General features: G+C 51.5%; 1 protein-coding gene across 7 annotated transcripts in view; it reads left to right on the top strand.

The window, feature by feature from the left end:
* Nucleotides 1-9,227: 9,227 nt before the first annotated feature.
* Nucleotides 9,228-12,993, top strand: part of SEPHS1 (selenophosphate synthetase 1) — a 30,237-nt gene continuing 26,471 nt past the window's right edge. For 3 of the 7 annotated variants that reach the window (XM_047066177.1, XM_047066176.1, XM_047066170.1), the window contains exons 1-2: nt 10,895-12,028; nt 12,227-12,496. In XM_047066177.1, coding sequence (XP_046922133.1) covers nt 12,304-12,496 — 193 coding nt within the window. In that variant the 5' untranslated portion in view covers nt 10,895-12,028; nt 12,227-12,303. The other 4 variants (XM_047066172.1, XM_047066173.1, XM_047066175.1 and 1 more) reach the window with 4 other exon arrangements.

Here is a 12,993-nt window from a genome sequence, read left to right as displayed (position 1 = left end):
CAGACGGGGGGACAAGGTGGTCCATACAAAGGAATGGCGCTTTTTGGGAGGTGATGTGGAGAAAGAAAAGGTGAGCCTGGTGGTCTGCAACCACTCAACCACTCCGGCTGCACAGCTGAATAGAAGAGAGTTCCTTCTGGAAACCAGATGAGGGAGAAAAAGTATAAGCTGGATTACCAAGGGTTTTGATTTTTTTTTTTAAATTTTTTTTAACGTTTTATTTATTTTGGAGACAGGGAGAGACAGAGCATGAACAGGGGAGGGTCAGAGAGAGGGAGACACAGAATCCGAAACAGGCTCCAGGCTCTGAGCTGTCAGCACAGAGCCCGACTCGGGGCTCGAACTCACGGACCGCGAGAAAATGACCTGAGCCGAAGTCGGCCGCTTAACCGACTGAGCCACCCAGGCGCCCCATTTTTTTTTTCTTTATATATAACCATAGTAAAGAATCTGAAATTTATCTGAAATGTACTTGACCCATGCTATTACTTTAACCTGGGCTATTGTTTCTTTAATTTTTCCTTGACTCATTTTTTTTGTCCTAAAGAATAATGTCTATGAAATCATGGGTTTTCTACGTTGGTTACATCGTTCCAAAGTGTGTTTACAGAACTGTAAAAATAAAATGTTCTTGGGGCGCCTGGGTGGCTCAGTTGGTTGGGCATCCGACTTCGGCTCAGGTCATGATCTCGCAGTTTGTGGGTTCGAGCCCCGCATCAGGCTCTGTGCTGACAGCTTGGAGCCTGGAGCCTGCTTCGGATTCAGTGTCTCCCTCTCTCTGTCCCTTCCCCGCTCGCTCGCTCTCACACAAATAAAATAAACATCAAACATTTTTTAAGTAAGAAAAATAAAATGTTCCTATATGTACCACTTAAAATCATTCATGCACACCCACGAACGAGTTCCCTACTTGGGGAAACAGAGCCAGAGGCAATGCAAACCACCTAAACGTTCTAGGCAGGGAAAGCACGCGGTCAGGTTTGCCTTTGATAAATACCATTGATAATCGCTTTGGACTGAATGGAAACAAGTGAAACTTATAACAAAAAGATCATAAAGTAGCATACTTCCACACTAGTCAGGGTAAGAGGTGAGAAAATGGACTAAGGCATCAGGGGAGGGCTGGATACGAGCAGTGCAAGGAGGTTGGAAATGCTGGATGGTAGTGAAGACTGGAAAAGGGGGATCGGAGACAGCAGCTGGGGTCCCAGCATGTACGACACCACGGACAATTGCCCACTCGCTAAGAGAGTAAATGAGGGAGACAGTCAATGGGCTGTGGCAGGATTGGGAGGAAATGGTTATTTTTGGTCTGGACCTGCCGAACGTGGGGTGTTCTGGAACACTCATGTACGGGCTTGAATGCCCGTGTCTGGGGCCACGAAGATCGGGCAGTTTCCAAAGCAGCGCTCTCCAGGAGGAATACACTGTCAGCCCCCCACGCTATTTTCCGTGGCCAAGTGGCCACATTAAGACAAGTAAAAAGAGGGGCAGCTGGGTGGCTCGGTTGGTTGAGCATCCAAGTCGAGACTGAGTCCCGCATTGGGCTCTGTGCTGACAGTGCAGAGCCTGCTTGGGATTCTCTCTGTCCCTCTCTCTGCCCCTCCCCTGCTCATGCACACGCAGGAGCAACATAAATAAACATTTTTTAAAAAACAAGTATAAAGGAACGGATGAAATTAATAACGTGCTTAATATACCCCAACTTATGTGGATTATTATATTTCAAAACGGAGCAGTATAAAATCTACTGAGATGTTTTACATTCTTTTTCTCGTTTTAAGCCTTCAAAATCCGGTGCAGCTTTTTACACTGAGAGGACATCTCAATCCGGACATGCCAAGCGCTGAGTAGCGACCACGAGAGGTGGCTGCTACATTGTATGACACAGCTTAGGAGCCATGTGCAACATAAGAAGAGCATGAGAAGGATGTCAGGACAAACTGGATGAGCATCAGCGTGGGGTGTGAAGGACAAGAAAGAGGCACCAAAAAGGATTAATGGGGGTTGGGGCAGGGGGGAGCCTGGCTGGAAGTTGGAAGGGCATTCGAGTCTTGACCTCAGGGGTATGAGTTTGAGCCTCACGCCGGGTGTAGACATTACTTAAATAAAAAAAACTTAGGGGCACCTGGGTGGCTCAGTCGATGAAGCGTCCGACTCCGGCTCAGGTCGTGATCTCGCAGTTTGCGCGTTGAAGCCCCACGTTGGGCTCTGTGCTGAAAGCTCGGAGTCTGGAACCTACTTTGGATTCTGTCTCTCTCTCTCTCAAAACTAAAATAAACATCTAAAAAAAAAATAAACAACTTAGGGGCGCCTGGGTGGCTCAGCCAGTTGAGCGTCCAACTCTTGGTTTCAGCTCAGGTCATGATCTCGCAGTTCACGAGTTCGGGTCCCGAGGTGGGCTCTGCACTGACTGTCGGGTACCTGCTTGGAATTTTTCTCTCTCCCTCTCTCTCTCTGCCCCTCTCCCTGCCTCCCTCTCTCTCTCTCTCAAAATAAATAAATAAACATTAAAAAAAAAACTTAAAAAAAGAGGGGATCCTAGGTGGCTCAGTCAGTTAAGCATCCGACTTTGGCCCAGGTCGTAGTCTCCGGTTCATGGGTTCGAGCCCTGCTTTGGGCTCTGTGCTGACAGCTCGGTGCCTGGAGCCTGCTTTGGATTCTGTGTCTCCCTCTCTCTCTCTGGCCCTCCCCTACTAGTGCTCTGTCTCTCTCTTTCAAAAATAAATCGATGTTAAAATAAATAATACATAAATAAACAAACAAATAAATAAAAACTTAAAAAACTCATGATTAAGAAGTAGCCAAAGAGGTTAGGAGGAGAATGAGGGAAGAGCTAACTAACATCAACCCCCTGAGAATTTCAAGAAGAAAAGGACTATGTACTTAGTGGCCTCAAACGCTGCAGGGACACCCTCAGCGCCAGGCACGTGGACTCCAGGCTTAGCCCCAGTTTGAACCCTGGCTTGACCGCTTACGGCCGGGTGCCGTGGCAGTGACTATGGATGCCATCTGTGCCCAGCCCACCTCAGAGTCCCCCCGTAGCTTCATAGACAGCATCCAGCCCACGAACAACATGCCCCCTCAGTCACCTGCCTGCCCCACACTGCGGGCTGCTTCTGCGAGCTCTAGGGGACTCACTGCCCCCAGGGACAACCCTTAGCGGATGAGGGAGGAGAGTCCCTGGAGAAATGTCTCTGCCTCCCCAGCTCCCAGTGGTGTGATTTTAAGAGGGTGTTTTGGGGGCACCTGGGTGGCTCAGTTAAGTGACTTCAGCTCAGGTCATGATCTCACGGTTCGTGGGTTCGGGCTCTGGGCTGACAGCTTGGAGCCCACTGTGTCTCCCTCTCTCTCTGCCCCTCCCCTGCTCATGCTCTGCCTCTCTCTCAAAAATAAATAAACATTAAAATAAAAAGAAGAGGGTGTATTTGTTTTCTATTGCTGCTGTCACAAATTACCACTAATTTTGCGAACACACACACACATCTGTGATCTCACAGTTCAGGGGATGAGTTTGACCTGGACCTTACTGGGCAAAGATCAGAGTGCCCGCTGGGGGGGGGGGTGCTTTCCTTTCTGGAGACTCTGTCTCCTGGCCTTTTCCAGCTGCCAGAAGGCTCCTGTCTTCCCTGATTTGTGGCCCCTTCCTCCATCATCATTCCTGATAGCACTGGGCTGAATCCTTGCCACACTGCCAATGTCTCTGGGTCTCTCGATTCTTTCTTCCACTTTTAAGGACGCTGTAATTACATTGGGCCCACGCGGGTAATCCAGGGTAACCCCCTTAAGGTCAAACTTAGTTCCATCTGCAGCCTGGTAACACACCATGCTTACAGTTTCCAGGGACGGGACACAGACATCTTTGGGGTCCGGGGCATTGGTCTGCCTACCAGAGGGGGTTCCATACGGTTTCCCGGATAGATGCCAACAAGGCTGAGCCCACGGGGGTAACCCGCTCGCTTACATTCTTTGTGGCTTTCTCCCTTCCCTCATTCTGTCCACTTCTTGACTTGTGCTTCCCGGGAGGACCTTCCAAATAAACTCCCTTCCTCCAAATCCTCGTCTCGATATCTGCCTCAGAGGAACCTCAAGTAAGACAGTGATCTTGGGGAAGTTACTCAATCAGTCTGAGCCCCGCTTTCCTCCACCATGAAGGGTATATCTCAGTACCTAGCTCACAAGGCTGTTGGGAGAATTCTAAGAGATGATATTCATTAAAGTCTGTATGGTGTGTGTAGCAAGTCCTCAACTTGGAGGGGGGCAGCTGGTGCACAGAGAGGGGCCGGACTTGGACAGAGAGATAGTCCTCCCTCTGAGATGCTGACGGTCAGAGGGGTGGGGTGGGGACAGTGTGGGAAAGCTGGAGGGTTTCTTCTATGGGCCTCTGTTTTCTTTCTTTCTTTTTCTTTCTATTTATTTATTTTGAGAGAGAGAGAGAGAGAGAGAGAGCAAGCAAGGGAGGGGCAGAGAGAAAGAGAGAGAGAGAGAATCCCAAGCAGGCTCCACACTGCTAGTGCAGAGCCTGACGCGGGGTTTGATCTCCTGAACCACGAGATCATGACCTGAGCAGAAACTAAAAGTCAGACGCTTAACCGACTGAACCACCCAGACGCCCCATCCATTTCCTTCTTGAGCTGCATCTGCTTCTGAGGGCTGAACAGCACAGGACTGACTTTGGGCAGAGAACAATGAACATTCGGAATAGTATACTTAGAGATTTCTGAGCTGTCGGGAAAGCCCGGTTGGCACCAGAGATCATACATCGGTCACAGCACGACCTCTGAGCTCTGAGTTTTCTCCATGTGGTGAAATGGGTGACGGGGGGGGAGGGGGATGGGGGGTGGGGAGACGGTGGATGGAAGGCATGTAAGGCTGGACGTTTGCAGGTAGATATGGCCAAAGAAGGGCGGTGCAGGAGACAAGGTTGGGGAGCTTGTTGAAGGCTCCAGCCTGGATGGAAGGGCAAAGGGCCACTTTGAGAGACTGGTGGCCCCCCTGCGGTGGAAGTGTGGGTGTAAAGAGACGGGAAGGCGACAGGAGATAGGATGTCAGTGCTTAACATCTCCAGGGAGGAGACAGTTTATGGTGCAGAGGAGTGAAGGTGAAAGTCGTTAGATGTGATGTACCCATCACCTACCAGGTCTTAGTCATGACTGGAGAGTCCTCCCACCCTTCCCCCCACCCAGGACAAATCAGGGGTCACTCTTGAACGGGCAAAATTCCAACAAGGTAGGGGAGGGACTATCCCGGCAATAGATGGTGGTCAACGCTGGATAGCAAACACCCAAAGTGAGAAAGTCAGGACAGAAGGAAAGTAACGTGACCGGAGCTGCTTTGGAGGTAACAGAATGTGGGAGGAGGAACAGGCGGCCTCCTGTCCCTCTGGGTTGCCGAGAAAGCAGAATCCTTTAGGGCAGTGTCCCCCAGAGCAGCCACAGCACCAGGGGAGCCCATTAAAAGCAAGGATTCTTGGAGCGCCTGGGTGGCTCAGTGGGTTAGTAAGCGTCCAACTCTTGATTTCGGCGCAGGTCATGATCCCAGGGTTGTGGGATCGAGTCCCATGCTGAGCATGGACCCTGCTTAAGATTCTTTCTCTCCTTCTGCCCCTCCCCCACAAATAAAAACAAACAAACAAATAAATAAAAGCATGGATTCTTACTACTCCTTCCCCCCCTCCCCCCCAGCATATATCCCCGACCAGCTGTATTAGTGGCCTGGGGCTGATGTAACAAAGACCACAAAACTGGGTGGCTCAATACAGAGTACAGAAAGGTATTCTCTCACAGTTCTGGAGACCAGAAGTCTGGAATCAAGCTGCTGGCAGGGAATGCTCTCTCTGACGGCTCTAATGAAGGGCCTTCCTTGCTTCTGGGAGTCAGAAGCAATCCTTGGCGTTCGTTGGTTTGAAGCTGTCTCACTCCAATCTCCGTCCCAGTCTTCACATGGCCTTTTTCCGGAGTCTTTGTCCCCAAATCTCCCTTTCCTCATAAATCATTGGGTTTAGGGCCCACCCTAATCTACCACGACCTCATCTAAACTCGATGACATCTGCAAAGACCTTTCCAAATAATGCCACATTCACAGGTACCAGAAGTCAGGACTTCAATACATCTTCTGGGGCGGGGGACACAATGATTAAAGAAAATAACGGTTTGTGACATGTGTTGAACATGGTAAGGCAGACTTTATTCAGGACCACTGCAACAGAATTTTGCAGTGAGGGACAGAGATTGGGCTCAACTCTGAATATAGCATGGGCAAGAGGGAATTTACAGCCAAGGAGCAGGGTGGGAATCTGTAGGTGGAAAATTAGGAAGAGGAAAGAAATAACAGGGGTGGGGGTGGGGGGATTCCGGCTAAACCGACCTAACAGGATTCTTGCTAAAGGCAGGATGATCAGACATCACCTGGGGGATGGGGAACCTGATCAGATATTGGACGGGGGCACGGATATTGCTAAAACTGGATTTTACAAGGAAGTACACAGCTGAGCCTAGAAAGTTCAGGAGCCTGACTGAAGTTTGGCCGAGCAAAGAATTTTTGTCATAACTCAACCCATCGTGCCAGCTAGATACAATCTTTGGAGGCAGGGCTGGTAAATACGTATTTTTTAAGGGTCCACGGGGTAAAGGAACCTAGGACAACCATCTCTCAGTTGGCATCAGCAGGACCTGAAAACTCAGGGAAGATGGTCCTCTGATGGCTCCGCTGGGGAAGACTCAGACAAAGGCTGGTGGGAGAAAAGCTGGCTGGGGGAAGCACAGAGAACCCTGCATTTAGGACAGAGAAGGAGGGTGGAGGGACCCAGTGGATCGTCTGGCCCCAAGGCTGGAGACCGACTCCACACGAATGAAGGCATCCGTAGCTCAGTCAAGAGTCTACCGCCTGCGCTCAGAATTTGATTCCAGTTGTTGCAGAGCTGCTGAGAGCTCCAAACCCAGGGCTTGGGGGTGCTGGAGGAGGAAGGAGCAGGTTTTGAGGATGCTGGCCTCCCACAGACTCCGCACGGATCAGTTTCTTGCTCCACCAGCCATTCCACAAGGAAGCCCCGCAGGGCTCTGTCCAAGGTCTCTTTCACTTTCCTCCACAATTCTCCTTCCCGGTTAATCCCACCTCTTTCCGAGGCTAGAAACCCCATTTACATGCTGATGGTCCCACATTTGCATCTCAAACTCAGAGCCCACCCCCACCCCAAGCGCCAGCCCTTGTGTGACCCATTGCATTCAGCCTAGACTATCTGGCAGGTGCCTGAAATTTCACATTTTCAAAGCCGAACTCGCCCCTACACTTGTTTGCCTTCCCAAAGTTTCCATCTCAGTTAGCATCACTACCCACCCAGACCCCCCAAACTAGAAATCTGGGCGTCATCTTATGCTTCTTCCTCCAACCACACACTAAATCACCTCCACTCCTCTCTTTTGTCCACATTCCCGCTGCTTCATTTCAAATACCCTCAACTCCATGCTCGACTACTACAATTACCTGCTAATTAGAGATGTGGCCCCGTTTTCCCCTCCAGGAGTCGGCATCCTCCCAGATGAGGTGCAGCCTTTTCTACAAGCTCAACTTGTAAAAAAACAAATCTGACAAACTCTGCTGACTACGGCACAAATGCCAAACTCCTCAGCATGACACATGATCTTCATGTAGGGCCCCACTCACCTTGCCCCTAACCCCCCAAAATTGTTTTTTCTAGTTGTGACTTTGACTAAAACAAAAAATTAAAAACGCACAAACAAAACCCAAACCCCACAACGATTCACAAAATCAATCTTAAAAGGGAGGGGATGCGAGGACCAAAGGTATCTGCATCGTCCGTTCCCGGGTCTGGAGGTCTGGGGTGTGTACACAGGCGTCTTCCCAGGTGATGCAGATGCAGATCCAGGTTTGCCAACCACAGGGCCGTGCCATTCTTAAAAAAAAAAAAGAAAAGAGAAGAAAAGAAAAAAGTCCCAACAATTCACATCGGAGAATCCGGGCTACTATGTTTTTCCCTAACTTCCTGTAGAGGCACACAGAAAAAAACCACAGCGCAGAAAAGCCTGCATCAGCCGGTCGGCTTCGTTGCATCACTTCTGCCTCCTCACCAAGATTGACACCCCGAGGAATTGTCCGGCAGAAATTTTAAGAATGAAAAAGGGCATCTGCAGAGCCCGCAGATCTGACCCGCAACATAAAGCACCTTTCGGTTACCAAAAACATCCCTGCCCCCAAAACCCAGTTAGAAAATGCCGAACCACCCGAGCAAAGTTTCGTCGGCATTCCTCCACACTCCTCGGTTTTGAGGGAAGCCCTAAAAGACGTAGTGTTATGAAAGCATTTTGCTTTACTTTCATCGGCAGTGCCTCCGAGAGTCGAAAACCCGAAGAAAGCACTTTCGCAAGCTGAAGCTGTCCTATCAGTGTTAATTCAAACACACACAGTATTAGGCTGCCATGTTTACTTGGACATGTGAAGAGCAAACAATGTAACTGAGGAACCTTGAGCTCGGACTCCCTCCCAAGCACGTTGAACATTCAAGAAACTTTGCAGGACGTCTGCACATCCAGTGAGGCTCACGTTAACTCCTGAGCCAGGCTAAAACAATAGAAGGGAGAGACGACACAAGTCACTATTAATCAGACGCGCCGTTTATGTTTTTAAATCTTCCCTCGCAGCAGAGGCGGCTTTTCCTCTGCTCCTACTCTTTTTGAAACTGTTTCCACGGTCATTGTCTCCCAGTACGAAACGACGGCGGCGCTCGGGGAGCAGGTACAGAGTCCCGCAGGGTGTAGCGCGGTGGAGCCCGGCCAGGTTTTGGAAAACATTCCCGGCCCTTCCGGCGGGTCGAGGAAAAGTAGGTGGCCCGGGCGCCAAAGGCTGCTGCCAATGCAACTCGCAACTTTTGAAATCAATCCTTTTTGCATCATGCAACGGATGCCACCGCTCCTCGGGTTTGCAACCCCCCACCCCTCCCCCGAGACCAATCATTGCCGCGCTCGGGCCTGCACATCGCCCCCGCCCCCTTCCCGGGCCGCACGCAGCCACCGAGACGCTCCGGCCGCGGCCCGCCGCCTCTTAAAGGGCGGTAGCCGGCCCTTAAAGGCCCCTCGCGCGCGGCGCACGGCGGAGCGCGGCGGCCCGGTTCCCGGCAGGGGCCCGCCGAGCCAGGCCGAGCCCCCGCGGCGCCCAGGCGCGGCCCGGGCCCTCCCGCCCTCCGCGCCGCCGCCGCCGGGAGCGGCATTTTTATTCAGGCGACGCTTAAGGGAGCCCGGCCGCGCCCGGTGCATTGTGGGAGCGCCGGAGTCCCGTTTTCGGGAGGAGGAGGAGGGCGCAAAGCGAACCGGTAAGCGCCTGGCTTGGGGAGGGGGGGGCGCGACGCCAGGCTTAAAGGGGAATATTCGTCCGCAGGCCCATGGCGGCCGTGCAGATCCCCCTCCGGGCCGCCCGGGCCCGCCGGGAGCCGCGCACGGCCGGCGCTCTCCAGCGCTGCCTGGAGAGGGGCAGAGCCAGGGCTTGGTGGGGCCGCTTTAAAAAAGAAGCACCGCCCGCGCCGCCGCCGCCGCCGCCGCCGCGCGGAGCCGGGGAAGGAGGGAGGGAGGAGAGGGCGGGGGAGGAGTGGAGGGGGAGGGCGGCGGCGGCGACGCAGGGGTTAATTTTTTCGCCCGCCGACATTTTTGTGCGGCGGCGGCGGCGGCCCGCGCGCGCGGCGGGAGAATCCAGCCCGGTCCCCGGGCGCGGCGCGCGGCGCCTCCGGGGCCCTCCCCGCCCCCACGCGCGCGCCCTCCGGCCCGCGGGCGCCGCCTGACCCTGGGCGCCCCGACCGGGCCGGCCCCGCGGGCCGGGGTCCCGCCGCGCTCGCGCCCGCCCCGCCGCGGCCGGTTGGCCGTGCGCGCCTCGCGCCTTCCCTGCGGTTCCCGCCGCTGCCGCCGCCGCCGCCGGGGAGATCGGGCTGGCATGGCCCAGCCGGCGGCGCCGCCGCGCTGCCTCCGCCCGGACGCGGCCAGCCCGCCGCGCCGCGCCGCACAAAGAGCCCAGGCCGGGTCTGCCTTTAAAGGCGGCAGCCTGAGATTTAAGGTGTCCCCGCGTGCCGGCCTCGGCGCTCCGGCTGCCTCCTGGACGCGTGCTGCATGGAGAGAGCCCGGTCCCCGCGCGCCGGGCCCGGAGCCCACCCCATTGTTTCTTTGCTGGGCTTAGGGGCTTGGGGGTAGGGAGGTAGGTATGGGGCTGCGGCTGCACCCTCTCCCGTCCCCGCTTACCGTGCTCCCCGAGCTGTGCGGCCCGCTTGGCGCTCTCGGTGGAAAAAAAAAAAAATTCAAAGGTGGCCGAGAAGGAAAGGGTTAACCGTTGTCTTTAAATATTCATATCATTGTTTTAAAGGTGTAAACATGCAGCTTTGGGGTTGGAGTTGAAGCTCTCTTATTATGCAAATTTACTCCCCCCCCATTAATTACGATTTCCCCGAGCACATCTCCCCCCACCCCCCCCCCACCCCCCGTTTTCTCACACCCACCCTCCAAAACCTGTAAGTTTGCAAGGTTTGGATGTGAGTGTGATGTGTATCCCTCGTTCCATTTGGAATTTTAAAACTTCAGAGTGCTTTTGGACTTAAGGTGTTTTAGACATTTTTCTTCTTAAAAATCAGGGAAGGTAAAAGTTACGTTTGAAAGATGGTTAGTCCCCCCAGTTCCCCGCCTCTTTTTTGGGGGGTGGGGGTTAGGCATGGAGGTAGGAAAATAACTGGATGCCTCGTGAGTTGGATTTTTTTTTTTCTCCTGGTAGGAGTGAGGCGGTGTTAAATGCGAGGCGTTTTGTGAGGAAAGGACTGTTTTGTTCCAAACTCTAGCAAGTCAAAGTGCTATTGGACTTTTCCTAACTCTAAAATGGCTTCAGAATTCCCCTCTAGGTAATTTCCTTTGCTCTCCTGCCACCCTTCTCTTGGATGGGTTGTTTTCTTGGAGTATTTGAAGATTTACTCCTGTTCGGTTGTACGTTTCAAACTGAAATGATTGCTCACCCCAAAGATGTTTTTGTAAAGACAGTTTGGATTACCGCCCAAACTCAGGCTTTCTGAGATTTATTTTATTTATTTGTTTTGTGTGTGAGAGAGGGAGATTAATTTTAAATGAGTGATGTGGTTGCCAGGGGATAGAAAACTCTATAAATGGGAATCATGTTCTTCATCGTAAATTTTATAGGGGAAACTGACCCTGAAATTTGGGGCGTCTGTAATTCTATGCCCAGTAAAGTATCAATCTGGAGGTTCATAAACCTTGGGAGTGCATGTAAGATTCTGGTTGCACCTCTGAGACTTCAGACTTAGAAGGGCTTGCTCTAGAAACTTCCAGTGGTACCAAGTACGTTAATGCTAGGGATTTCGTACAGTGTGATTTTTTTCATTTTAGTTCTGCAACGAAGCGGTAACGACCAGGAGCGAGCATATTTTCTCAATGATGTGTGGGTACTGGTTCGTTGGGTGGGATGTTTGCTTTCTAGGAAAGAGCACTGCATTAAAACGTTAGAAAACTTTCCACCGCTCTCTTGGAGAAAATTAATCTTGGTGTGTTAAACAGCTGTTCCACTTTTCTTTCAAGTTCTGTTCTTTAGTGAGGCTTCCTTAGTTTTGGATCACGTTGTCCTTCTGGCTCAGCATGAAAACATGCTTTTTTCTAAAAGTGAATCGAGCATCACGAAGGATTTCATCAAATGCGTTTCCGTCAGCATCCTTTTCCTGCAGCGTGTCTAATGGGCATTTTATTTTTCTGTGGGGGACAGCAGAAGATGTTAAAAGGTTTTCTAGAAAAGTCACTTTAGCCAAGACTTCTTGATTTCTAAACCGTAGTGCTTCTAGGCTGACAGATGAAGTGACTAGAAGTTTTCTCATGATGTTGGCCGCCAGAAGAGCCTATGAGACTTACTGCTCAAGATGGCCTTGTGTCATGTGCCAGCTGGCCCGAAGTGCCTTCTTCAGGGGAGGCGTCCTGGCTGCCCGTCAGAGCCACAGTTACAGCAACACAGGCCTCAGACCTTCCCTGGAAGATGTCTGATGGTACAGTCAGTTCCTTAAATGAGTTCTTCGGGCTTCCGCATCACTATAATGAACTGTTGTGGCCTCAAATCAGCATATCCCTCGTCTGGATGATTTCAACTCTTTCCATGCTCGGCACCGTCTTGTATTCACTTGATTCTTAGCAAAATACTGGTGAGCATTCTTGTAATGGTGTCTTTGTGTTTTGGTGATGCCTAGGTGGATCTGTAAAGAAACCAGGCGGCTAGGAGCGGGAGGGGAGGAACCCAGCTGTGAGGTGTGTGTGCCCAAGAACCATGTCTACGCGGGAGTCCTTTAACCCGGAAAGTTATGAATTGGACAAGAGCTTCCGGCTAACCAGATTCACTGAACTCAAGGGCACTGGCTGCAAAGTGCCCCAAGATGTCCTGCAGAAACTGCTGGAATCCTTACAAGAGAACCACTTCCAAGAAGATGAGCAATTTCTGGGAGCAGTGATGCCAAGACTTGGTACGTGAGCCCTTCTTCCCTTTATACTTCCCCAAGTACAGCGTCTTGGCTGCAGTTGTAGTCAGTGGGTCAAAAGCCAAATTTCTGTCCTCCCATGTTGCCTTCTTCTTCTTCTTTTTTTTTAAAAATCTAATTTCTGCAAGGATCCAAAGAGCAAAGCAGTGATAGCTATGACAATATTGTAGCTTATTTGGAGGAAATACTTGAAAAGCATCAAGGAATGTGCTGTAGCCATTTTTTTAAGCTATTAAGTATGCAATGGAGACAATTCTGTTACAGTGAAAGTGTTTCTTGCTAAATCGAATTTTGTAGTTAGCTGAGGGTTAAGCAGAAACTCCTTTATGCCTCTGTCCTAAAACTTTCCTTAAAATGCCTGCGTTCTCTTCTCTGCCTTAGGAAAGAAAGGTGTGTCTGTGTGTCATCGTGCGGTGCTTTGGGGGCAGTGACTGGGTTGGGGAGGAATTGGGGTTCCTTTGCAATATGCACTGTTTGCCGAG

The sequence above is a fragment of the Lynx rufus genome, unplaced genomic scaffold (genome assembly GCF_022079265.1).
Source record: "Lynx rufus isolate CCGP_SWC_20201006 ecotype Redwood Valley unplaced genomic scaffold, mLynRuf1.p SCAF_7, whole genome shotgun sequence".
Classification (NCBI taxonomy): Eukaryota; Metazoa; Chordata; class Mammalia; order Carnivora; family Felidae; genus Lynx; species Lynx rufus.
Note: the sequence above shows the minus strand (reverse complement) of the source record. Positions and strands in the feature narration are given on the sequence as shown.